Source organism: Tachypleus tridentatus, chromosome 8, assembly GCF_004210375.1.
Source record: "Tachypleus tridentatus isolate NWPU-2018 chromosome 8, ASM421037v1, whole genome shotgun sequence".
NCBI lineage: Eukaryota > Metazoa > Arthropoda > Merostomata > Xiphosura > Limulidae > Tachypleus > Tachypleus tridentatus.
In genome coordinates, this window is record NC_134832.1 from 43,388,317 (window position 1) to 43,416,264 (window position 27,948).

Here is a 27,948-nt window from a genome sequence, read left to right on the forward strand (position 1 = left end):
AGTAACTTCAACACTGAGCTGCAAGATAGAGTAAACTATATTCCCTCCAAATCACCATCTTTTTTGTTTTCCAATTCATCAACAATATCAGTATGACCTCGATGAGACAGCGGAAATTTCGGACTTACAACATTAATATCTGGGGTTCGATTTCCTGCGATGATTACAGCAAACAGCTCAATGTGCTTTTGCACTGAAATCAACCAGCCAATAAACAATTTATTTCTGAATTTACTATGGCGCCAAAGCTGTGTACCTCTTGTTTTAGCAGAGCATGCACAAGAATTTAAATTTGACTGTTAAAAGGTAGTTTAAACACGCACACATATTAAATATATATATATATAAACCATATAAGCACGTAACATATATCAAATAAATAGAAATAAGGAACATTAAACTTACAAGAATAAAGTTATTAGGAGTGAAGTGGGGCTACTCCTGCTTGCTCTCCTTGTGTACGCCCTCATGTTTCAGGACAGGATTAAGACTAATCCTGACTGGCTGCGTCCTATTCAAAACAACGATACTTATATAAAGGAGAAATTCAATACTTTTTTATTCCTGAGTGTATATGAAAAAAGATATATTTTGATTTTAAGTTATAAAATGGTTAAAATATTGTTGCCTATTTGCATGGGAAGTTGTCATTTAAATATGTAGTTTCTGAAACTAATATTTTATTAAAGTTTAAACCAGTTTATTCAAAAACTTTCATTTTATTTCTTTATTATTATTCTTGTAACTTCAGATCTGAGGTATATTACTTCATTATACATACAGTATGCAACGTGTTGAAAGATACCGTTTAAAATTGGTAAATCGCTATAACTGTAGTCATGTATCAATAGGATTTTACTGTAAGCGTATTCATTACAGTCGTCGACAACTGTACTATATTTAAGTCTTCTAACTTATAAGAACTGCTATTATATATATGATTTTATTTCTGTCCCACAATGGGTCGGCATTAAGTCTATGGACGGCAACGCTAAAATCCGTGGCCCGATTTCCCGTGATGGAGAGAGTATAGCTAACCAATTGTGTAGCTTCACTAAGAAAGAACAGCAACAAGTATATTTTTATTTCTACAGATTCCACCAACCCAAACAGAAGGATCCAGGTGTCGTTACTGTACTCCCACGACTGTTCACTTCACACTGAAGTCGTTCGCGACTTCGTCACCTTCTTGAAAGATTGCTGGAATGCTGAAGTACTTTGGGATTTGGAGTATGAAGATGAGGTTATGGTAAATCCCGAAGGTTGGGCTCTTCGTTTAATCACCTGTGAATGTCAGAACAAATTTTGGTATGAGCCAGAATCCGAAAACATGAACTCACGTAACATTTCACCATCTAAACACCGTGACGTTGCAACTTCTGCTACTCAACAATGCCATTCAGGCAAAAAAAAATATGAAAACATAAACTGCGACAACCTTAAAAAGACACGTCGAAATAAATGCAAAAATTTCCGTTTTTCTAACCAGTATATATTACCTCGAACAAAACTGGGTGTGCACGAACCTTCATTGAACAAAAACCCTGATGCTGGTATTTTAAGTTCGAGCCAAAGACGTCTCTGTGACTTAAAATCCACAAATCATTACGGAAAACTTTCCTTAAATAAACAAAAACTCATTATTGTTATTGAATCAGAAGGCGCTGTGTATCGTCAGACAGCATGGGAGAAAGGAAAGGTTGGTTTCAAGTTACCGGTATGAATTATATCCTTTTTGTTTGGCTTGGCATAGCCAAGCGCGTAAGGCGTGCGACTCGTAATCCGAGGGTCGCGGGTTCGCGGCGTCGCGCTAAACATGCTCGCCCTCCCAGCCGTGGGGGCGTATAATGTGACGGTCAATCCCACTATTCGTTGGCAAAAGAGTAGCCCAAGAGTTGGCGGTGGGTGGTGATGACTAGCTGCCTTTACTCTAGTCTTACACTGCTAAATTAAGGACGGCTAGCACAGATAGCCCTCGAGTAGCTTTGTGCAAAATTCCAAAACAAACAAACCTTTTTGTTTTTTTACAGACCTTAGAAAGCACAAAAAATTGGCGTGAAAGAGCTAAGACTCTCTACTCCATTTCTCAAAAATATTTAAGACTAATTACAGTGAAAACGTTGCGAAATAAGCTTGAAATTTCAAAAGATGGATAAATAAATAAAAAAGAAACGTTTAATCTTACACAACATTTTCGGTTTGTAGAACTCAAAACTTTTTCCCAACTTAGCAAGTAGGCTTAGACTTAACAATACCCAATTTTATTTCAGGCAATACACAATGATACCGTCGGCTACCTTGACAAACTTTTCATGTACAGTCTGTCAGCCCTCACTAATGACCTCGTGAAATGTATTGGAGATTATCGTCACCTGGTCGTGGTCCGATTCCCTTATACAACCCCTGGCCTAAGTCTAAAGCATCTTGTTCCACATAGAAGGTTCACCATTCCCGATCATTTAGTGGAGTTATATTGGAAACTACGCGATGAGGATTCTGGCTGTAACAATGAGCTTTCGAAGAAACTGCTGCAGAGGTGGCGCTATTCATCAGCTTATATGGACTTTTTAAAGTCAGTTAACGAAATGATTCAGTTTACTGTTTTAAATCCGAATTTTATAAGGGAACAGTTGAGAGAATAATATATATTTTTTAAACATAAATAAAAAAATAAATAAATAATAAATATATAATAAAAAAGTGCTACCAACAAACTTGACAGCTTGCTGATAGGGCAAAATAATATCCAATACCCATATATGTATCACAACACATGAACATTGCTCTGAAAAGGGTCGGAGTAATATTCAGTTCACTATGACACAAAAATGAATATCTATTAATATTAAATACTGCAATACCACATAAGTACGAGGAGGAAGAAGAGGTCAAAGAGAACCTGACCTGAGCAGTATTCAGCCTTTATGACAAACAAAGGTAAAACACAGGCATTTACTTAAGAAAAATGTTTGTCTATAAAATTGCAGAGAGAGGGGAGTTGGTCACAAGTATGTGATTTGTTTCACATATTAATGGATTTTTCAAGCGGTCACGAATGTAGAAAGAGATACAACGTAAACAAAGAAAGGATTTATATCATAGAGATGAATACAATAGATAAACAGATACAAGAAATGAAAAAATTGTATAGATTCCAGAAATACAAGAAGAACAAAGGCAGACTTCAGGTCATGTACATAGAGAAAAATACACGGAGAACAAAGGCAGGCTTCAGGTCATATACCTTAAGAGAAATAGAAGAACAAAAGGGCTTCAGGTCATGTACCTGGAAAAAAATACAAAGATAACAAAAGGGGCCTTTAGGTCATGTGCTTTAAGAGAAATACACGGAGAACAAAGGCAGACTTCAGAGAAAAATACACGAAGAACAAAGAGGTTTCAGATCATATACTTAGAGAAAAATACAAGGATAACAAAGAACAACGAGTAGAACAAGAAGAACAAAGGAAGACTTCAGGTCATAGAGATAGATACAATAGATGCATAGATACAAGAAATGCAAGAGATGTATAGATTAAATAAATATGTAGAGAGAAATACAACGTAAACAAAGGCAGGTTTCGGGTCATGCACCTTAAGAGAAATACACGAAGAACAAAAGGGCTTCAGGTCATGTACCTACAAATAAATATAAGGAGAACGAAGGCAGACTTCAGGTCATGTACTTTAAGAGAATTGCAAGAGTATCTAATCTTTAAAGAGAAATACCAGATGAACAAAGTTGAACTTCAGAGGTAAACATACACGTAAATAAACACAATCAACAACACTTAAAGTAAATCAGAAAATATAAAGTTAGCAGTATAGTCCAGTCTTTTTAACCTCAGGTTTATAAAACATTTCTTTGAAAACTGAACACAATAAAGTTATTCATAATTGAAAATCTTACTGCTTTATTAAATGTTAAGAGCTGGAGGCTCACAAAAAGTGTGATGAACGAGAGAGATTGTTAGTTATTTCAGTAAAAATAAACAGAAGCTGGAATTTTTCGACAGAATTTAATCTTGGATGGTTTTTTAGAGGCTGTTGCATACGTTGTGAAAAAAATAAGTGGACTGAAAATGATAATGTTTGGTCATGTCAGGTTTTGTTGCGGTCATTTTGCGTCTTAAATGATTGTCTTCCTGACTTTCGTTTGGTCCCAAAAAATTCCAAGAATTATATTACGTTTCATCACAAAGTAAGGATAAAAGTGTAAAGTAAATGTGAGTAGAAAAGTATTTTAGGCATAGACTGCAACTATTAGTGACTTATAACGAACACAGATTGATAGAATGCTCGTGTTTTATATCGTAATATGAGGAATAAATCAATAGCTCGATTCTGCTGTTAGAGAAACAGTTTGTGTTGTGTAACATGTAATGATGATGGGAGTTTTTAAAGTAAAACTTTCTGCAGTGGTCATTAGTTTAAATAGGTAGCTAACATTAAACTATGATCAAAGCAAGCTACCTGCACAGATGAGAGCTAGAAATTAAACCAGAACGAGTGTAGATAATTAACCATACTTGATCTTAATTATAAATATTAGAATGCATTGTGTAACGAGTCGAGTACCATTGCTGAGGTTCAGACAGCTCAGGAGAATTAGGTTAAACCTAGATACTAAACTAATAATGAATATAATATTCATAATGATAAAATATTAATAAAAGTTAGCCTCACTTTTATCAGGGAGTCAAGTGACAAATGACGTCTTGATTGGAGGAGGAGGCAAAATAATTCCATTCAGGTCTACCTGAAAGAGCGAAAGTAGCGTCATAGTGGCTTATCAAAGAGCAAAATAACAGCTACGCATTGTGTTAAATTTGTACTTTTGAATGTGACGTGTAATTACGTGATTGTGATTTCCATATTTTACTTTATTTGGTGGTTGTGATCTTTGTTTGTATTTATTTGATTGTTCTACTTTATAAGAATGGTGGTGAAAGTTTCTTCACACACACATATATATATATATATACAGTTACAAAAAGCAAAGTTTTCTTGTGTCACGAGTTTTTGTGAGAAATTAGCTAAATCGATATCAATAACAATTGGTAGAGTAACTCAGATGAATTCCTCAGAGACAAGATGGATATGCAATTGCACAAACTGTTCAATTGTATCAGCCATTTTAATTATACATCCTTGAGGCTACGAAGGAGTATTCATCTTAAGTGGGTAGGTCGATAGCAAAACACGAGCATAAGTCCAAAGTAACGTTTACTGCTGCCAGTATTATGGACACCTTTCCTTTGGGTGAAAGGATAATGGGCTGTGGTTTAAAGTAGATGAAAGGAGAGGTCCATGCTAGATTTGTAGTATTACTATTTAGTGTAGATATGCTAGTTTAAAATATAAGGTGCTTGGAATATCAAGCAATCACTTGTATTGAGTTTATTTGCTCTACTGATCTGTAATTTGATGAAATTGTCGTTACAAAGTGGACTTCAATGCTACACTAAACAATAGTTTGATCTTAGCTGTAAAAGTGTTACAAAAAAACCTTTATTTTTATTGAGTTTGTTATCTTTAGATGTTTATATAGTTTACCTATTACTTATGAATCATATACAATGTTGTCTGTTCATTAATTCTATTAATATACTGAATTTTACTGATATCACATAAACCCAAAATAGGGCTGATTTTTTTCGTAAGTTTTATTACATATAATAATTATTATACACAAGTTCTTGATCTCTGTAAAATGTATACATCTAACTTTCTACAGTAGTTAAATTGACAAGGATAAGTTGTATCTCTTATAAAACCAGTTTTCGCAACCAGTAAATTAAATTACTGTCTGGATTAGGTATCTTTGAAAAACTATGTGATATACCCGTAGAATATTTTAATTCATCTGGAAAAAGAAGAGCAAAACCTACTATGTTTATTATACACTTAGATACTAGGTTTGTACTAAATTGTTGAGATAAACAATAAGTACATTTTATTTTTCAAGTGTACATTCTTACTTTCATAAATTTGTTTTAATGGGATGAGACATCAGGTCGTTCAATTAGCTCTGTAAAATGGGTCCAAGTTCGTTACCATATGACATGATCGTTATACGATTTTATATTTTTAAAGAAATATTATCTCATCAGGTAACTAAGTCTGGTTTTGCACTATTTTTTTTTTTAGAATATATTCCCACCTCGTAGGCTTGGCATGGCAAGGTGGTTGAGACACTCGACTCGCAATCTGAGGGTCGCGAGTTCGAATTCCCGTCACACTGAACATGCTCCCCCTTTCAACCGTGGGGGCGTTATAATGTGACAGTCAATCCCCCTATTCGTTGGTAAAAGAGAAGCCCAACAGTTGGCGGTGGGTGGTGATGACTAGCTGCTTTCCCTCTAGTCTTACACTACTAAATGTGGGACGGCTAGCGCAGATTGCCCTCGAATAGCTTTGCGCGAAATTCAAAACAAACCAAACAAAGTAATTCGGCGTATAAACGGATTTTGTAAATCATGCCCCATTGATTATGACACGTCGTTTTTGTCAGCGTCTGTTTCAAGTACTGGATGTGAAAGGAATATTTTGCGCGAAATTAAAACCAAACAAACAAAATCTATCTCACTGTAATACTCTTCTGTGAGTCATTTATGTGTATTCACACGCATCTCTGTCGACCTTCAGGTCTATATTTTAACCTAAATATTATTGTCTGCCCAGATACTTGAGCAAAACATCAGTTTTCAATGAATATATGTTTAAAATGATCCTAAGGTCCTCCCTACAAAATTTGGTACATTTTCTTTGCAGGATACCCACATCTATTTGTTTACAGTTATGCAAAAAATATATAATAAATATGTTGTTTGATAATATAAACCAAGAAATACTTTGTTTTACTTATTTTTTAAATTTTTTCTATCAGATGCAAAGTTTATTTTAAAATGTATGCGAATAAATTTTCAGTTTGCACTTTCAGAAGAAGATCACCAGTATTAGAGTGTATTTGATTCCGGATTCAGGTTTTTGATAGTGAAGGTTACTGGTTTGTTAAGAATAGTCACATGCTGAGAAAGGTGTTTTATTGTTTGTTATTTTGAACTTTGCGTAAAGGAAAGGTGTTTTAGATATATGTTAGACTGTTTGTTTCGTTTGTTTTGAATTTCGCGCAAAGCTACACGAGGGCTATCGGCGTTAGCCGTCCCTAATTTTGCAGTGTAAGACTAGAGGGAAGGCAGCTAGTCATGACCACCCACTGCTAACCCTTTGACTGCTCTTTTACCAACGAATAGTGGGATTGACCTAACATTATAACGCCCCCACGGCTAAAAGGATGAGCATGTTTGGTGTGATAGGGATTCGAAGTCACGACACTCGGATTAGGACTTAACCACTTCGCCGTGCCTGGCCATGATAAACTGTTATAACATTCAAGGAATAATTGAACAGTTTGAGCTATTGAAAGGGCTGAAACTGACTCTCTTTTTTTTTTCTGAATGAAAGTGACCTTGACTGTAAGAAGCCCGAATCCAGAATGAAATAAAACAGTCTATTACTGGTGAGGTCCTTATGAATGTTTACCGAAAAACATTTAACTACCAAAACTTTGTCAAAAAGTTTAGTTTAATTTATATATAAGTTCGAATGTTTTTAAATTATTTGTAAAACAGTAAATACTGAGTAAATGTATACATCATGGATAGTTATATAGGATGTTATTTATGTTTTTTATTTTAGGATTAGTTTCATTATAAAATATTTATATTTGTTAAACATTTTTAGGAATGAAATGAGTTAAAGAATTGAAGAAAATTATCTGACTGTTGGAAATCTGACTCTTTTTACATTTGCTTTTATGTCTTATAAACACAAGAACTATAACAAACTTTAGTTTCTCCCTACTTACGTAAAGTTTACGTTGTATAAATTAAACAACAGTGAAATAACACAATAACTTATGGGAATGATAATTACTTTTTCACATTTGAATTAATCAAGTTTTACATGCCAATCTGTTTACTGTAAATTATTTCTGTAGATTAAAGTTATTACATGTTCTTGATAAAAGAATAATTATCTTTTTTAGGGTAAATGTGTTCATTATTAATTAAATGCAAATAAAGACTGTTTTATAATTATGCGCTTTATTTTTAAGATTTATTTACTAACGCATCACAATCATTGTATAAACAAAACTGTAGCAAGTCAATAACAACGACGAAAACAGCACATAATTTTTCACACGTTACTGCTCCTCGATTTGAATTTGATTTACACGAAAGAGGAGTCTAGAACTGGCTCCCCTTTCTTCAATTATAGTCTTATCGGAGTACATTTATCAGGGTGTATCCTAAATATATTGATGCCTCACTAATTACGAAATTATCGGAAGGCATTTGATTGGCAGCAATCGTTTTTACTTTATTATTATATTTCGTTTTTTTATTCCTATTTTTAAACATCAGGTAACTAGTAAGACCGTTATTTCAGTTTTTGTGGTTAGGGCACTCGACTCACTCACAATCTGATGGTTCGAATCCTCGCCGCCAAATATGTGAGCTCTTTCAATGGTGGGGACGATATAATATACGATCAACCTACTGACGGCATGACTAGATGGTTAAAGAGTTCGCTCATAATCTGAGGGTCGCAGGTTCGAATCCTGGTCACACCAAGCATGCTCGCCCTTTCAGCCATGGGCCGTTATAATGTTATGGTCAATCTTACTATTTATTGGTAAAAGAATAGCCCAAGAGTTGGTGGCGGGTGGTGTTTACTGGCTCCTTTTCCAATATGTCTGTCACACCAAGATGAGAGGCGGCTAGTGCAGATACTCCTAGAGTACCTTGCACGAAATTCAAAACAAATAAATTTCTGCTACTATTGAGTGTTTCAGGTGTTTGAAAATGGCTCTTTCTCTTCCCCCTAATAACCTCTTCAAAGTCCTTCCAGTAATAATGTCTGTTTGAATTAAGTAGCACCTACCCTTCCCACCTAATAAATGACAAAACAAATATTTAAAACCAAGATTTTAGTGTTTTCTGATTCACATGCTATGTTATACGTTAAATATCATACGAAATATAATATTAGTAAAGTTAATTCAAGTAAAGGTAAGTAAATAATAATAACTAATTAGTGTTAAAATAAGTAAATTATATTGTGCTATTAATCCATCCTATTTCTGATTTTTAAAGGATTCATATAAACATTAATAATAATTGCACTTCACCAGCGTAACGTAGTTCACACCAATAACAGTTATTCATGCGACTTAATAACATATTAAACATCGTACCAGTTATCACTGTCTGCAGAAGTCGAGCCAGTTTAACAGGCCCTGGAATTGAGCTAAAGTACTTCACAGCACTGGATTTTGCAGATATAGTATGGTTTAGAAACTATTATAAATTTTTCTTAACTTCCACTTATAAGCTATTAATATACCCTTGTGCAAATTAATTGAAACAAGACGGAAAATTACGATTTTTTCATTTTTCTGCGTTTTATTTCTGAGAATCCAAAAATTACTCACAAATTAATACATGGTATGACCGCCTTTAGTTTTTAGAAGATCATTAATCCGCTTTGGCATCGAGTCCACGAGTTGACTGCAATCTTTACTAATTTTTGGATCGCGGTACCACACCTCAATTATGGCCTCAATTACCTTATCTTTCGTAGTACAGTCTTTTCCCCGAAGCCTTTCTTTACAAATCGCCCTAAGATTTTCAATAGGATTTAAGTCCGGAGAGTTTCCAGGCCAGTCCAGCACCTTTATTCACGTTGTAGTCATAAAATTCTTCACAAGTTTCGATGTGTGACACGGAGCCAGATTTTGCTGAGAAATGCCAGATCCATCTGGAAATCTCTTTTTCAATTCTGGAACGACTCTTCTCTGCAAAACTTCGATGTACTGTGGTCCTCGCATCATACCTTCTACGATATGTAAGTCTGACGCCATAGTAGCTGAAACAGCCCCAAAACATCTTCTTCAAGGGATGTTTTACGAACTGATTGATGGGAGATTCTCGAAGTTTCTCACCTGTAGATCTGCAAACATGCAGACTTCTTTGACCCTCTACGAAGAAATGAGTCTCGTCACTAAATAACACCTTCCTCCATTGTTCTTGCATCCAGCTCTTGCATTTCAGACCCCATTTATACAGTTTTTTCTTCATTGAGTTGGTAAGAAGTTTTTTGACTGGTCTCCTTGCCCTTCAACTGACATCAAGAAGCCTACGACGAACCGTTGAAGAGCTGACTTTTATTCCTTTGACCTCCAAATCTCTTTTTACGGCGTCACGCTCCTTTTTCAGCCACATCTTCTTTTACGTTTCGGACTGATAGATCCGGTAGTCACCTTGGCCTTGATCACACGGCTAACGGTCGATAGGCTAACACCAACAAAGTCCACGATTTCCCTGTAAGTCATGCCGGTGTGCTCGTGCAGTGTCACAATCTCTGTATGCTTTCTAGAAGTCACGTCCATTGTGTATGACGGCTGAAAGACGACTGATTAGCAGTAAAACAAATAGCCTCATTTTTGAGAAAAGTCTAACGCGATTTCGAATAACGTAATATTCCTCAAAATTTCGTCATATATCCCAAAAATATATCGACCGTACTGCTGCAAAACACAGCTAATGACGCCGTCTGTGTGAAAAAATGACTATGAAAGGAAACCAGCGGGTCTAGTGAGCCTACACCAGCCGCCATGCTGAAAATATTGTAAAATGACCATTTGTTTCAATTAATTTGCACAAGGGTGTATGTTATACATTAAATGTGATAATAATACTATAACAGTTAAGGCACTCAAAGAATGACAACACCTGAGAGCATGAAAGGGAGTGGAAGTGAAAGGTCGCCTTCCAAATGGGAGTATCCTTTGAGACCAGAAAGTCACGTGACATATGATATTTTAGTTACGCAAAAAGACACCAGAGGGCAGATTGGTCCAAAATGTGATACTAGGAATGAGTAGTTCAAGCTTGTGCCACTAGAGGTGTGTATGATATCATCTATGTGAAGCTTTATGAACGGCAAGCTTTTGGTGCATGTAAGTTTTACTTGGATCTCGAGCGAACATGATTTTCGAGTTGTGTTATAACATAATAACATACTATTTTTTCCTTCTCTTGTTTTTAAGACGATATTAGTTATGCATTATCGTAACAATCAACTTTATAGCATAAGCTTCATTTCTAACATCCACTCATTCCTTATAAATCAAAGTGAATATACAAAAGCAATATTTTATGTTTCACTTTATAACAGTTTCGCCACCTGTATAGTGAAATTCATGTTTCACACATGGTTATCCACATAACAGTTAATTTACAATCTATATCGTCCTGAAAGGATTTTTTTTCGTGTATATCTATTCATAAAATGTTCGTCTTTTAGATATATATACATGATATTAATCACATTTATTATCTTTATTGTTTCTATATATAGTTATACATACACTATTTCAATAGTTCCTAACCCTTTTCTAATTAAGGACTTCTGTTCCTAAAATTTCAGAAACTGCTTTGTACAATATGAACTGCTAAAACATTGTAAAGTTACACTGGTTAACAGGGTACGTTAGTAAATAACTTTTAAAACTTTTTTTAACCATTTCGAAGTCTCCATACAAAGTAGCACCGATTCAGTGACAAACACGTTGGGAACCATGACACTAGTTTGTCATAGTTCTTCAAAATGGCAGTTTTTATATTGTTAACGTTAACTCCATATTTTTATCCAATGTATAACACTAACAAAAGACAATACAATTATTTTTATAAGCAATATGGCTGTTTGATCTATTTTTAATCAGTCGTTATCTGTTTTCATTCTTAAGTGCTCTTACCTCTCTTTAACCAACAAATTATTCAATTCTACGTAAACATTTTGCTCCAGTGAAGTATGTAATATGGATATTATATTTCATCAAATCATTTTTAAATGATTGTCTTAGCGCAGAACAAATTCATGTAAACTTTACATATAAAGATTTTTTGCATATCTATTCGAAAATAAATACCAAGATTTACCATTTTATATTTTGTCGATATATACAGAACCTGAACTGATGTATCAGCTTCCATGACTTCCTATTTAACGCTTGGAGTTACTTGAAAGTACGAGCGTAAAGCGTTATCTGCTACTGGAGTAACGCTGCTTAGATGTTTACTTGAAATGCTACCAGTTTATTCCAAGAACAGTGACGTTGCTAGGTGCAAATTCTGGTCTGCACTAATGTCTTTTCAATAATGAAAATAACATTTAAAATGTATTCTAAAGACAGCTGGTATGGGTATTAAAACTTTATTTTATTTTTGTTAAAGGTTTATTACCCATACCAGCTATCTTTAGAAAGCATTTTTACTTCAAATGGGTTTCTCGCCATCATGAACATGACGTTTGGTATTTAAATTTAATATTCTATATTTCATTTATTACTCTTTGACTATTTGTTATAGTGTACTTCACGCTTTAATCACAGGATTGCTGGATGGAGATGCTGTTCTCCATATTAGTCATCTTGTCTTAAAATATTCAAAGTCTAGATATACATCATAGAACAACTGGAGCTTCTAACATGAATGAACATTTTCATTCGCATGTAGGGAAGAACGTAACCTCAAGATAGAACTACATTTATTGTTGAAGGGCATTATTATTGTACTTTCAACCTTCTTACACAAAATGGCTTTATAGTCATTCACCAATGAGCATATCAGATGTGATCTCAATAAAATGACTAAGGATCAAATGGAACTAGGATAAAATCAACTCGACATTTTGGACCACCTAATGTGCGAAAGCACATACTAAAAACAATCGAAAAAGTTTTGAAAAAGTCTACATTAAAATAAGAACGTAGTAAACGCGTGGTATTCCTGCATACTACACTGTTGCCTTTATCCACGTGTTCGTGCGTAACAAACAGGTCAATAGTTTTGTCTCTATTTGTAAATAACCTGAAACAGTTGTACTGCAGTTTAAGCCAAAACGTCCTATAGATAATCTCGAATGTGTGGTAACTGCTTTCACCATGCATAGAAACAAAAACATTTATCGTATAAAACTAGTCTCAATGAAATCATATTGCTTTTGTATGTAACAAATGAATTAGTAGTCGCATTATCAGTTTCTGAAAATGAGTGGAAACGTTCCACGGAAAATCAGTTTTTAATTGATACGGGTACAATAATTATCCAATTCGAACATTCCTTTGGACAAAGCCAAAATGGTGCTGTTAATTTGATGTTATTCAGTTATTATACTACAACGGTTGTGAAAACCGTTTATAAATGATAAAATTTACCATTAATTATTGTTTTGACGAACTCCCTACTATTGTAAACAGTTGTATACATTTATGAAGATTCAGTAACTTACGTATAATATTGGACATAACAGTACGACGTACTACAAAAGAAAAACAGCTCTCTTCTGGGCTGAACATACTAATAAATGTTAATATATCGTGCATGAATCATAATTAAAGAATACATACGTCAAACTGTATGACAAATGTAATAACAGTAAAACAGAAGTTAAATTTTGATTATCAAACGTTTGGTTTTGAATGTAGGGAAAACCTAATTACACAATTCGAAAGATTGTTTGATGAGAACCTCAGAATCTCGTAGAATTTTAAGAAAAGAGAAGGTAGTCAAGGCAGGAAATGGGCATAAACTACACACATATACAGTGTGTCCAAAATTAATGTACCAAAAATAAAGTTGATTAACTTTATTTGAAATAACAGCAAAAAGTTGTATATAAATACAAGTAGTAGATTGATAAGTTTTGCTCTTGTTTCTTTGACAAATGAACCGTTACTGGAAATTCGTACCTAAACGTGTTAAAAAAGTTCTTTATTCCATAACTACTGGCTTGTTACATAGAGCTAGCTTTGAACAGGATGGAGCAGCCACAAGTATAAAAATTAATTTTTAGCGTTACAAGTTCACTGACATTCAGTTCAGCTATTGGGGAAAACTGGTCAAAATACAAATGAATGGCAGATCAAGAACTCTAAATTCTGCGAAATATTTTTACCTTGTAATATCTTAAATCATGAATTTTAAATCTGTCTGTTTCAGTCTGACTGGGTATTTATCAGGCCATGTGCGATGTAAGATGCCACTCAAGTTAAAGATACCTATCCCAAACAGTTTCCAAGTATTTCTTGTGTGGCAACTCCAGTTCTTCTAAAGTGTTTTTGATAACAGGTTCAAAAATGTCCAATTACTTAACAAAATTTCTACTTCTAGGTGCAAAGAGCTTGTTACTTCCACAAAGAGTAATAACTAAATTGCATAAGCTCTTATCAGTGTAATAGATCTTCCACGTACAGCTTATTTGTTTGTAGTTAAGGGCCAAACTACACAATGGACTATCATGGGTATTAAAACCTTACTCATTGCCGAGCTACTGGCAGTCAGCTAATAAATGCTGTTTGTTTAATTAAGCACAGGTTATTTGTATTAATTATCTGCTTCATTTCTATTGCTGAAATGTCTCTAGAAGAACTGGTGATTTTTCATGTCAACTTGAAAATGTTAACGAATTTTCAATTATTTTCTTTCATTTGATGACAATGAAACATTAGCTGTGTCAAAAATGTTGCAACAAAATTAAAACATTGAACTAACTGTTTTGGTCTGTGATACTTGGCAAAATTTCCTTCCATGCTTTTGGGAATCGAGTTGTCACATTTTAAATTGACTTATGATTATTCAGTTGGATCATCTTAAGGTTTTGTTTATAATACCTAATGAAATTACCCCATTGTTATTGAGAAGTCAGCAGTTACAATTTGACTTGATATTTGGCTTCAGTTTTTGTGTACAATACAATGTAAGCAAAGTGAGAAGAGCAAACTATTCCATTTATGTTAAAGATATCCAAGTTCTAATCTCAGTATTATGTAACCATGCATTACTAAACACAAATATGTATAGATAACTGAAGAAACACACAACCACCTTACTTCTCCCCTTTCAACAAGTTTTAGTTTAAATAATTGATATTTTCAAACACTTAAAAATTTCAACTTTTCTTATTCTGTAAATCATTTTACTATTCACATTACATCTACTTACTTCTTCACATTATTACGCATTTCACATGTTCCTATTTTAATATGAAAATGTACATTTAGTTGTATATCATGTGTATGATCATCAATGTATATTGTTAAAAAGTCAAGAACAAGTGAATTTGTTGATTAGCTACATATAAAGCACTTGGTGCAATGCTATGAATCAGAATTCAGTGTCCACCTGTATATTTACATTTGTGGTTTGAATATAGCCAATATTACCAGCTAAGATGCTTTTGCAGGTTACAAATATAACTGAATTTGCAAATCTTTGCATATTCAAAAAGCAAAAAAAAAGTCTTAAGTACAAACTACAATATTAATATTTATAACATATCAAACACACAATCACATGTACATAAAAACAATATTTATTATACAACCTTCGTTTGTTACTTATATTACAAAATTATTGTTCTCGAGTTATTATAACCACACTTACAAACGGAATAGCTTTGCTAAGAAACTTAATGTTTGTTTCTGAAAAAGGAACTGATAATATGTGAAACAAATAAATCAATCATGCTATATGATCCATTATTAGTTAATGATTAGATGTGTACTTCCCTTTCATCATGTTGCATACTAATATGAAGATATTTTTATTATCATCATAAATTAACATCTATACAGAAATATAATGAATATCATAAATTGTAATCTTACACTTGTTTTTGCTCATTATATGAGGCACACACTATAATCTTTTAATAAATTTCAATTTCATTAAGAAAAAAAGGAAGTTTTTATTAATATTATTCTCAATTAACATCCATAGGAAAATATAATGAGTATCATAAATTTGAAAATTACAGTTTTTATTTTTCCCTCTATCTGTGATCTTCCTAGCAATCTTCTAATCAATTAATAGTTCAGCAAAACAGGTGACGTTTAGATAAATATATCTATAGCATAGAGCAACCACAACATTTCATAAACTATTTCACACACACTCACAGTATTGATCAAAATATTGTTTCCAAAGTTATTTTGTAACTCACTTACAAATTCATCCTTTTCTTTTATACATGTGATTACCATACTATTAGATCCAAGTACTAATAACAGTTGTCTAAAAACAATGAACTGAATCTGTTCTAACAAAGTAAGACTTGTTAACAATAATTTATGATTAACACAATTTAAAAATAACCATACCAATAGGATTAAAAGAATATTCACTTACATTATTTACACAAACACCAATAAAGAGAAGTTATGATACTCTCACACACACACACACACACACACACACACACACACACATATATATATATATATATATGTTTATAAAAGAAATATGTAACTGTTACATACAAACTTTTTAAAAGAAAATTACAGTTATGATCGACAAGTCTGTAATTTAGAATGTGTAAATATACAACAAAGAAATGTTACATAATGGCAAACATAAACACAGAAGTGCTTGTTTGAAAACTCTTAAAGTTGCACAATTAACCAAGCAGATTTTTATATCATTTAAAATAAACCATATACTGCCAAGCAAATTGAAACAACATATGAATTATAAAGAAAAAATAAGATTCATTAATTGAAGGTCACATTATTGTGTTTTGGGTTGTTTTTTCTGTTTTACAAAAGTATTGTAGCAACTAAAGCATATAATACAATTGGGTCTGAGTATATGAATGGATACTAACATATTCAAGTCCAAAAACCTTCCTTGTTGATACACATGAACACTGCTTCAAAATATATTCAGTTTGATGAGCCAGTTCTCATTCAAGTTTATTACAGTTCTGTATAGGCTATGATTACTAGTACATCAACATAATTTCAACTACACAGCAGCAGTAAAATACAGATTTATTTTAAAAAGACAGAGACCAGACTGAAAAGAATAAAATATTAGTTTCTCATAGACACTTCAGTATATGAAACCTTCCCATAAAGAAACAATATATGGTTAGTTCCTTTTGGAAATTTGATAAAAATATAGCATTTCAGTTTTTTTTAAAACTCCATGGTTTCTGAATTGTAAGAAAAGAAAATTATCACACTGAGCACCCAGGACTGTATATTTTGCATAACAACTGTTTAAAATAACACCAAAAGAACCAGGAGACTAGCAATAGTGACTGAAAAAGAAACCAATAGTAGCAACACAGTGTAGATGAAACAAATGTAAATATGGCAAAGTTCTTAAAATTCTTAATGTAACAAGTGTAAATATGGCATAGATCAGCAGCTGTCTAGATGTGAACATGTAAACATGGTATAAGTCAGTGGCAGCTAGATGTAATGTGTGAACATGGTAAAAGGTCAGTAGTATCCTATATGTATGTATAAACATGGTGCAAATCAGTGGAAGTCTAGGTATAACATGTAAACATGCTATAGATTAGTAGCACCATATGTGTAACACATGAATATGGTCAGTAGCTGACCAAGAGTTGTGTAAATACACTATAGGTCAATGATAGCCTAAATGTAATTTTTAACCTGGTACAAGTCAGTGGTAGCTTAGATGTAATGTGTTAACATGATAGGGGTCAGCAGTAGCCTTGATGTAGTTTGCAAACATGGTATAAGTATAGGTCGTTGGTGACACAGATGTAAAAAAAAGTAAAACAATGTACAAGTGAAAATCAATCTAGGAATATGTGTAAAACAGTCTAACTCAGCAGAAACCTAAGCATATGCAAACAAAACAAGGTCTAGTAAAAATTATGATGAAATGGACAAGAACATCAAAAGGCAGTGTGCATGTCTGGATAACAAACACATGTTAAAAGGAAGCGACAGCAGAGCAAAAGATTTTCACAGCCGCATAGAATTTCTGTTGTCTTAGGATAGAATAACAACAGAATTGTCCTTGACATGAATATAAAACAGCTACAATTAGTTCAAAATATTATCAAAAATAGTATTTAAACTGAATAGTTTTAAAGCTATTATTTTGCTAATGCAATATCTGAAACACTAAATTACTTACTACAGTTAGGTACATTACATTGTTTGTCTATAAATTGCGTAGATATAAATGAAAGTAGAAGTGTCTAGAAAAAATGTCTATCAGCAATATCCTGGTGGCAATAAGTGGGGATACTTGGATGCCCATTTTTCTAGGTGGGCTGATGTAACATTTTCGACCAAAAGATCATCTATGGCACATAACTCAGCTTCACGATCCTGAAATAACAACAACAAAAAATTAATTTCATCAAGTTTTATTTGGTTTATTTTACATTTTTCATAAAGCTACTCTGAAGGCTATCTTCACTAGACTTCCCTAAGTTAGAATAAAGAAGAGGCAGCTATTCAAAATCACTCACTATCAACTCTTAGACTAATCTTTTATCGGTGAATAATGGCATTGACTATCACATTATAATGTTCCTATGGCTGAAAGTGTATGTTTGGTGATGAGGATTTGAATGTGTAACCTGTGGATAGTAAGTCAAACACCCTATCATGCCAGGCCTAATTTCATCAAATAAATATATTTTCTTGTTTTACTTTCATTTATTATTCTTTGGTTAAAAAGCAAGTTTGTTTATTTCAGAGATTTGCAATAACTGCTCTAACCAGTCCTAATTTTGAACTGTGTTCCTCTAATTAAATAGGGTGATGTTATTAATTCTTTTACATCATCTTCCATGGACATAAAGGTGGAACTTTTTTTTTTTCAATAACAAGATGCAAATCAAGAATATTCATATTAATAGCCAAGCATGCTAACTAACCACTTGGATATGCCCAGCCCTAACAGATGAAATCTGGATATCCTTTTTTGTTTTTTTTTTTAATCAACCTCAATAAAAGTGTATACTAAATGTAGAAATGCTGGATTGATAATCACAGTAAAATCTTTTCCAGAAAAATGACTTCTAAAGCCAAGCCTTAGCTTAGAGTTAAAAGCTACATATTTTTTTTTAAAGTTGAACTAAAAAAACGTGTGTATTTTTAAATGCATATGATAAGTTTAAACTACTTTTCTAACTGCATAAACACATTAGAAATGTCTCACCTTACCAGGTTTATCCAATAACTATGATAACAATGTATGTATTAGATCAACCAAAAAAAAAAAATTATATCAACCAAACATTAATAAGATATAAAAAATGAAAAGAGAGAAACTGAGATAAACAAAATATATTAAAGCAAAATTGTACAAATAAGCAAATATCATTTGACTACAAAAGAAAGAAAATAAATGATTCTTTAATGCTTTCTTTAATCCTGAAATTACCAGCAGGATTCATATGGATTCCAAACTGATGAAATTAATTTCTTTTAGAATTTAATGCATCACATTTCTCTCTAATCTACAATTTCATTCATTAGATGGTCCCCTAACAGTATGAGTCATATTAAATAAAAATATATCAATACTGCAATTAATCCCAATAATTAGTGCAACAATTTCCTTGTATTTTACATATAAAATGAATGATTTTGCCCTCTTTATTTCATCATTCACTTTTATACTGAGTATTGTTTTGTTTGTTTTGAATTTCATACAAAGCTATACAAGGGCTATCTACATTAGCTGTCCTTAATTTAGTATTGCAAAGCTAGCAAGAAGGCAACTAGTCATCACCACTCATTGCCAACTTTTGGGATACTTTCTTATAGACAAGTGATTATATTGACTGTCACAATATTAAGCCCCCATGGTTGAAAGTATAAGCTTGTTTGGTGTAACAAGGATTCGAATCTGTGACCCTCATATTACGAATTGGGTGCCCTAACTACATGGCCATGCTGGGCCTACTGAGTGTTGTAACTAACAAAAACATAAATTACTTAATATCATGTAGTATGTGGAGACCCCAGTAACAGTTACCAATATATACACACATACACACACAAATAAACTGGTACTACATTTGATTTATCAGCAATGGAAAAAGTTGAATAAAATGTTGCAACAAATGGCCTATGACAGTATGAGATCATTACATATACCACTGGACTACTGAAAACTGGTGCAAGGTGATGTAGCAAAATGAATTACATTTTATCCTTTTATTCATAAGTGTGAAGAGACAGATTTAGAAAATGGCACATCAATAACACAGCCCTCTTGTGTCATCCATCTAACCAAATATCTAGTGGTGGAGTCATGATTTGAGGCACGTCTTTCTAAAATACCATTTGTCCCTTTGGTCTTGATGAGAGTCACCTGTTACTGGAATTTTATGATGCAAGTAGCAGAAGAATTTGATGACTGAAACACTTTGAAAAGTTCCTTTGGCAGAATGAATGCCAGATTACTTCAACATAAAAGTTCCTTTGGCAGAATGAATGCCAGATTACTTCAACATAATTTCTCATCAAATGATGTTTCATGTGTACAATGACAGAGAATTCTACTTCCAAGATGGCAGTGCTCCTTCCATTCACTATGTCCAAACTGTGAAGGCATGGTTTGAGGAAAATGACAGATATCAGGCACTGTCAACAGTCACCACTATTCCTGGATCTCAATCTACCTGAGCAACTGTAAGATGAATCTGAAAAGACTCATTTACAATAATGATCTTCTTCCTATCTTGTCCCATGAATTGCAAACAAATTTCATGACTGAATGAGAACAATTCCCCAAGGTAGATTTTATGCTATGCTGTCTCACCATTGTTATTCACATGTATTACATTGCATTTATTATTATTAAAACCCATTTCCCATTTACTTGTCCAACTCACTAAATGATCTGAATCTTTTTGTAAGTTAGCAGCAGCATCTTCACAGCTAGCAACACCACAGCCTTAAATATCAACTACAAATTTAAATAATTTATTGATTATTCTTTCATCAATGTTATTGATGTAAATCTAAAAGAACAAAGGTCTTACAACTGACCCTTAAGCTATCCTCCACTGGTAACATTAATCCAGTTTGACTGAGCTCCATTTATAACAATCCTCTGCTTTCTTCTATCCAGCCACTTTTATATCCAATTTGCTAAATTATCTCCCATACCTATAGAGATAATTCTTTTAACAAAGTCTTTCATGTGGCACCTTGTCATGTGTTTTCTGAAAATCCAGATACATCAAATCTACAGCCTTACCTTCATATACATAAGCAGTAACATTTTCAAAGAATCTCAAAAGAGTTGTAAGGTAAGATTTTCCTTCAGTGAAACCATGTTGACAATCCAATATAATTGTAAACTTTGTTAAATTACTTTGGAAAGTATCTTTTTAAAAACTTTCCAAACTCCTCCCACAACTGATGGGAGAATAATGGGCCTATACTTACTTGGACAATTTTTATCACCTCAGTTGTATTGTTTTTGTTTGTTTTTGAATTTCGCACAAAGCTACTCGAGGGCTATCTGTGCTAGTCGTCCCTAATTTAGCAGTGTAAGACTAGAGGGAAGGCAGCTAGTCATCACCACCCACAGCCAACTCTTGGGCTACTCTTTTACCAATGAATAGTGGGATTGACCGTAACATAATAACACCCCCACGGCTGAAAGGGCGAGCATGTTTGGCATGATGGTGATGCGAACCCGCGACCCTAAGATTACGAGTTGCATGCCTTAACACGCTTGGCCATGCCAGGCCCAATTGTAAAGAGGAGTTACATCAGTTAACTTCCAATCCTTTGGTACCTGTCCACTATTCAAGAACTGACAAAAATATATGTAAGTGGCTCACATATTCAATTATTAACCTCCTTCAAAACCCTTGGAGGAATATTATCTGGTCCAGAATCTTTACCACTATTTAAGCATATTAATTGTTTTTTCTTAAGAATTAAAGCAGTCATATCGACTGTTTAAGATGTGGAATACTGTATAAATCTTTATTTGTAAAAACCAAAGAAAATGTAAATATTAATAATTCAGCCATCTACTAATCATCAGATACAAGCCTTCCTTTATCATCCTTCAAGGGTCCTACTCCCATTCTAATATTTTGTTTACTTGTGATGTATCTAAAGAAATCCTTGCTGTTAATTTTTACATTTCAGCCAACCTTTTCTCATACATCCTTTCTGACATCCTAGTCTCCTATTTCACCAACTTTATTAATCTTCCATGATCTTCTAATCTCCTGTCATACCAGTCAATTTAAATTTCTCCAAATTATGATGCTTTTCTTTAATTTTATCTCTTAAACTTTTTGTGAGTTAACCTGGTTTTTTTGGTGGCAGCTACCTTTTTCTATCTGTAAAAAATATATTTACCTTAAACATTCAAAAATTTATCTTTAAAATTTTCCACATATGCTCAGCATCTCCAAATAACAGCTGCTCAACTTACAACAGATAATTCTTTTCATATCCCTTTAAAATCTGCTTTCATGAAATTTGTAACCAAATTATTATTATTATAATCACTTGCACCTTCTCACTCATTTCTGTATTTTAAGATAACAATACATTTAAAATAACATTGTGTCAAGTAGGTTCTTTGACTAATTGGTGAAGAAAACTATTACAAAGAGTTTTCAGAAACCTTTTGCCCTCATGGTTTGACTCTAGCATTTACAAATCACTATGCATGAAATTAAAATCACCAATCATGACTTCATTAATAGGTAAAATCTTAACCCTTAAACAGCAGCCATCATCAATTGATGTCTTCCATCATTGGGGGAGTTTAGTTATAATGTAATTTATCAATTACTGAAAAGGTGTGAAATAGTGACAAGACCTTTTTCAGAAAGACATTGTCTTATTGTTCCTGATAGACTTGTTGGAAAATAAATATTTTCTCAGCACTTTTTATAAGGCATTCTATCTTCAGGAGCTAGAAATGTGGACAAAGACAATGTCACGTATGTATAAATACAACAAGCAAAGAAAAGAAGTGAAAGATGGTGACTACCTGGCGTAAAAAATGTAGAGTAGCACTGTCCATTGGAGAATGTTTTCGTGATTTTCATACCCTAAAAAACATTTGAACTTGTAATAAATAAGTCTATTATGCTTTTCTTTCCATTTACTTTCATATTTTGTTCAAAATTCATAATAAAAATGCTAAAGATTATATTTAAGATTTTTTTTCTAATTTTTTACATCTGTAGTGAGATGCTACAATATTCCTGCTGTTTAAGGGTTAATATCTCATTGTAAAGTTTCTCAGTAATTTCATCAGTATCACATGGTTATTTATATCCATTAATGGAAACCCAAATGGATTCAATCTCCAAGCTATTATCTTATTTTATTCTAAATTTCAACAGGATGCAATTCACACTTTACATACAAAGCGGTTATTAAATAGCCTGTAACCTTGTATTTCAAAGAAATTCCTGTCATCAAAATCATCTGTTTAACCAAGATTCAGTTATTTCCATTACATCAAAATCTTTCATTTCTATCAATGCTCTAATCTATTTTCTTTCTTATACTTCTAGCATTACAATAGTAACAATTAAGCCTATCCTTGTATCTACGTCTATACACATTTCATATACTAAACACTTCCCTGCCTCTTACTCTTTTTGCATTTAGTTTGCCTAACTCTCACCACTGTACAATCCTGTAACATCCCTTACAGCTGAGTTAAGATCATTAGCAAACAACTTCACCTCTATCCTATTTAAATGTAAACCACCCATTCTAAAACGCTCCTTTCTGTCATAATACTGATCCCCCACGTCCAACCAGCCTATCTTCTTATCCTTACATACTAACCTAAGTTTAGCATATAGCCCTAGTGGCCTACTTACAACTTCATCACAACAGTTAATTCTGGACAGCATCCCAAACAAAGTTAAGGCTTTTATTTTAAATGTCATTATCAACCCCTCATACTTATTAATTAGTTCCTACAAAAACTTCATGTCTGCTAGCCCCCTTTATAATATCTCCTGCTCTGTCAGTTAAACCCCCATCTGTGTCCCTGGATAGCATATTCTGATTCCTTTCTTCCTTGTTGAGGAATCACTTATAACTGCTTCATCATCCACATCCTTCTCTGATCCTTTCGTTTTCCTTCCATTGAATGAGCTGAAATTTGTTGTTCAACAGAACAGGGCCATTATAATAAAATTAATTACTTTTAGCCCTAATAGCACTCTAACTTCCTGAAAGTCATTGTTAGCTGATGTTTTTACTTGCATGTAAAAGCTTAAACTCCTCTTGAAATTCTGCTGCCATTTCCCACAGTCTAAACTACTCTTTATCCATTGCTTCTACTTTCATTATGATAGCTTCCAACTTCTCTTCTAACCTACAAACTGTACATACAAATTGCAAATCTTTCTTACTAGCTTTCTTCAAAGTACATGCTAGTCCCAAATTCTCAAATAAAACCAATATGTTTGCACTCATTACACCAAACAAACTGTTAATGCTGAATTCATACACTAGTCTTAACTTTTGTATTCATACTTATAGCCTGAAAACAAATACTCAATATCAAATACCAGTAGCCTGCTGTTAACAATCTTACTATTAAGCATAACGTTTAAAAACCAATTATATCATTTTTTATTATTACTTTGTATTTACATTAAAATAATAAAGTTTGTCTCTAATTATGTAGAACCTAGAAAAAACTTAAGTTAATTCTTAAAAGATCAAGAGATAATAAACTATTCTTTCAATTGTACTTGTTTATTCAATTTATGATTTATCAGTAAGTTAAAATATACCTAAGCCTAAAGTATCATCACAATCCTAAGCCTATTTTAAGGTTGTAATAAAATTTACACTATTATACTTTAATTTAAAACTTAGACAGTCTTACTTTTATTTACCAAAATGACCATATATACTTATTATTGTGTTATATAACTCAAATTACCACAAATTATAATATTAATTTTAAACAACTTTCAGAAATCTACAACTGTATAAGAGCTTAACTTTTCAACATCCTCCCTCTTCAGTTGCACCCTATCCTTTTGATGACATACTGAGTGTTGAAATAATGAAAAATTCAATTCATATAAATTATTAAACATGACATGGTACGATTCAAACAATGAGAGAATACAGACCTTCAAAGTTCGTTTCAAAGCTAGATATTGCAGCATTAGTTGACTTTCTCTCTTGTTCTTTGATGCTTCAAACACTGTTCGCCGTCGTCTTACACACATATCTACTCCATCAACAGTGAGGTTTGCCTTCCTAAGTACACTGGCAAGCTGAACAAGCTCATCCTTATCCAGGCCTGATTCTGTGAGAAATTGAAAACAGCTACATATAAGATGTGGCCAACATTGTTGGGCAAAAAAACCTCTCTCTAGACCTACCAGGGGGAAGGCATAAGTAACATCAAGTAGAAGCAAACTTAGAAATATATACGTAAAGTCACAATAAGGTAGTATATATATGGCTGTATTATTATATTATTAGTTTGAACTCAGAAAATGTGTACTCAACTTCAAAATTTAAAGAGCACATAAAAAACCTTATTTTAAAATACCTATAAAATACTTTGCTCACAGACATGAGCAATTTAAAATTGTTTATAGCACTATTTTGACAAATGAAAAATGTTGCTGACACTCTGAAGATAAAAACTATCTACGATTTTAACAACTTTCAAATATACTTCCATTGTTGCCATCAAAGTAATGCTCATAAATTGTAATTAGTGTCTAAAACTTAATGAAAACATCTATTCCCTGTGACTCATGCTTCTACTCTTGTCCATCCAACTTTCCAGGACTTGTGAACCAAGCATGAGTTATTTTTAACATCTGCTTAATTAACATATACTCAACTTGTAGTTACTATTACTACAATTTCATAAAGTATAACCAAAATGCTTAAAGACATTTTAATGAGATTTTAATAATTGTTTGCATTTTTCACAAATACATTTTTTGGTATGTTATTTAAGAAACAATAAATTCGTTTTCTGACTCAGTTCCAAATAAGTTCTAAAAATATAGCATTTGATAATCAAATGAGAACAGATGTTAACATTTTATTCAACAGTTCATGTATCATTCACAAAAACAAAAAATTTGGTACTTAATAGTGGACATGATTTATGTAGTCACATGGGACAGTTAATATGAAAATTACTGAGCCTTACTTACCTTCTGATGCATTAATTTTGAAAGTGACTTCATTTTTGCTTGAGGCCAATTCTGGAGATTCCATGACGGATTCCTTGCGTTTTAAAGGAGGAGTTTTTACGCTTCCTGTCCTCCTTTTTCCCAACATTGAGACCCCCATGGTAGGCTTTAGTGGTGTTCGGGGAGTGTCAGGTAGCTCATCTGAGGATGATTCTGTCACTAGCGGCAAACTGATGGTGATCTGTGGACGAATCCTAGTTTCCACATAGTAGCGAGAACTACTGGATGAGGAAACAACACTGCCAGAAGCACTGCTATTCAAACTACTATTGCTACTAGTCTTCAAGCATTCCTCACTTATTTCAGGATACGATGTTAATTCCTCTAAACGAGATGATTTCAAAGATTCTTCAGAACGTCTGAAACTAGAACCAACATCTAAATGCTGTGGAGATTCTTGACTTAGAGGATCAAACCTGTGGTCTGTCTGTACAGCAGCAGAATTCATTAATTTTCTGTCAGACTTTGGAGAGCCAAATATTGCCCTACCAAGTTTGGGGGAACCAAGAAATGTTCTCTCATGTGATGAAGTAACATTTTTATTTTCACCCTTTTTTCTTTCTGCTTTGGGTGATTTTATTTTTCCACCAAAAATATGCTTTCTTTCTTGTTTAGGTGAAACAATTTTTGAGATTTTTGAAGAACCAAAGAGACGAAACATGTGTCCAGATTTAGAATCATTTTGTTTGGAGTTTGATTCCACTCCACTAGAATTTATATGAACAGCTGAAGTCCTACGTGAAGAAATACTTGTTGATGAAGATGATGGAAAAAATGAGCCATTTAAACCAGAGGTGTCTCCTGGTGTAGTTCCTAGTTGTTGTTGCATAAATTCTTTCCTCAACCGAGAGTCAGTTGTATCCACAGCCATTTGGGTGAGGTCTTGTTCTGACCCATGCCTCGATGTATATAGGTGATGAATTTGCTGACTGGTTGCTGTCTTTGGAAAATCATAAGGAACTTTAGTTCCATACATTCTCATTTCTGATCTAGAGCCTGATCTATTTAATTGAGGAGCAATGTTAGGCTTTCCACCTGGTTGTCTCTTTTTTCCATAGAGTCGATTGTATTCTTTGTCTAACAAGCTGACATCATGATCTAGTTGTCCCATATCTCTGTAACTGGTCCCTTGAAAACGTTCATGCAAATCACCATCACTAATAAATCTATGATCTCGGTTGGTGGAGCTACACTGATTCCTGGAGGATTCCCATTTACAAGAAGCATGAGTAGGTTTGCTGCTACCCTCTTGAAAACTATGATTTGGAGCTGAAGATTCAGACTTAGCTCTTTCTTTTGCAAGTTGGTCAAAAGAACCAGATATCTTTGCAACATAACCAGGAGCAGGAGAAGGGTCTCGCAGACGAAGCCTTTCTAAAGAACCAGAAGGAGTAGTGGTACCTTTCTGAGAAAGGCTGTTGTAAGACCCTGCCATTCTGGCCACAAATCCCGGACTCATTTCTCTCTCAGCAGATTTTTGGCGACCTAGTGAGTGATGAAAGCCACCAGAAAATCGGTTTGTCTGGGTATCCAAAACCTGTCTTCCTTCTGCTCCAGGGTAAGTTCCTAATCCTGGCCAAGGATACTGTGACTCTAAGCTCTGTTTCCGGTAAGCATTAGAGTTACCAAGCTGTGCATTGGTAGAACTAATTCCATTTGGCCTACTAGAAGTCACTGATGGCATATTTTGTCTTTGATCTCTCTGAAAACTTACCTCAGGCTTCACAGAAATGGATGGCGAGTTAATATTATTATTATTCCCAACTTTTCTATTTTTATAACTATCGTATACTAAAGGTGAGTTTGAAGATATAGAACTAAGGGAACTACTAGTTTGTCTTCCATGGTTACTAT

The 27,948-nt window shown here is 33.4% G+C and overlaps 2 protein-coding genes and 1 long non-coding RNA gene across 12 annotated transcripts in view; 2 read left to right on the forward strand and 1 right to left on the reverse strand.

Annotated features, from left to right (window-relative positions):
* Positions 1-2,662, forward strand: part of LOC143222298 (uncharacterized) — a 46,590-nt gene extending 43,928 nt beyond the window's left edge. For 9 of the 10 annotated variants that reach the window (XM_076448638.1, XM_076448639.1, XM_076448634.1 and 6 more), the window contains 2 exons: positions 1,095-1,699; positions 2,271-2,662. In XM_076448638.1, coding sequence (XP_076304753.1) covers positions 1,095-1,699; positions 2,271-2,642 — 977 coding nt within the window. In that variant the 3' untranslated portion in view covers positions 2,643-2,662. Of the gene's footprint in view, positions 1-1,094; positions 1,727-2,270 lie in introns of all 10 variants that reach the window. The other variant, XM_076448640.1, reaches the window with a different exon arrangement.
* A 9-nt stretch (positions 2,663-2,671) lies between these two features.
* LOC143222300 (uncharacterized) lies at positions 2,672-5,020 on the forward strand. Its single transcript, XR_013012157.1, has 2 exons — positions 2,672-3,630; positions 3,678-5,020. It is a non-coding gene; the product is annotated as an uncharacterized LOC143222300 (long non-coding RNA).
* A 10,642-nt stretch (positions 5,021-15,662) lies between these two features.
* The window catches only part of cnk (connector enhancer of ksr), a 70,353-nt gene continuing 58,067 nt past the window's right edge, over positions 15,663-27,948 (reverse strand). The window contains 3 exon segments of the mRNA XM_076448641.1: positions 15,663-18,226; positions 25,006-25,184; positions 26,056-27,947. Coding sequence (XP_076304756.1) covers positions 18,110-18,226; positions 25,006-25,184; positions 26,056-27,947 — 2,188 coding nt within the window. The 3' untranslated portion in view covers positions 15,663-18,109.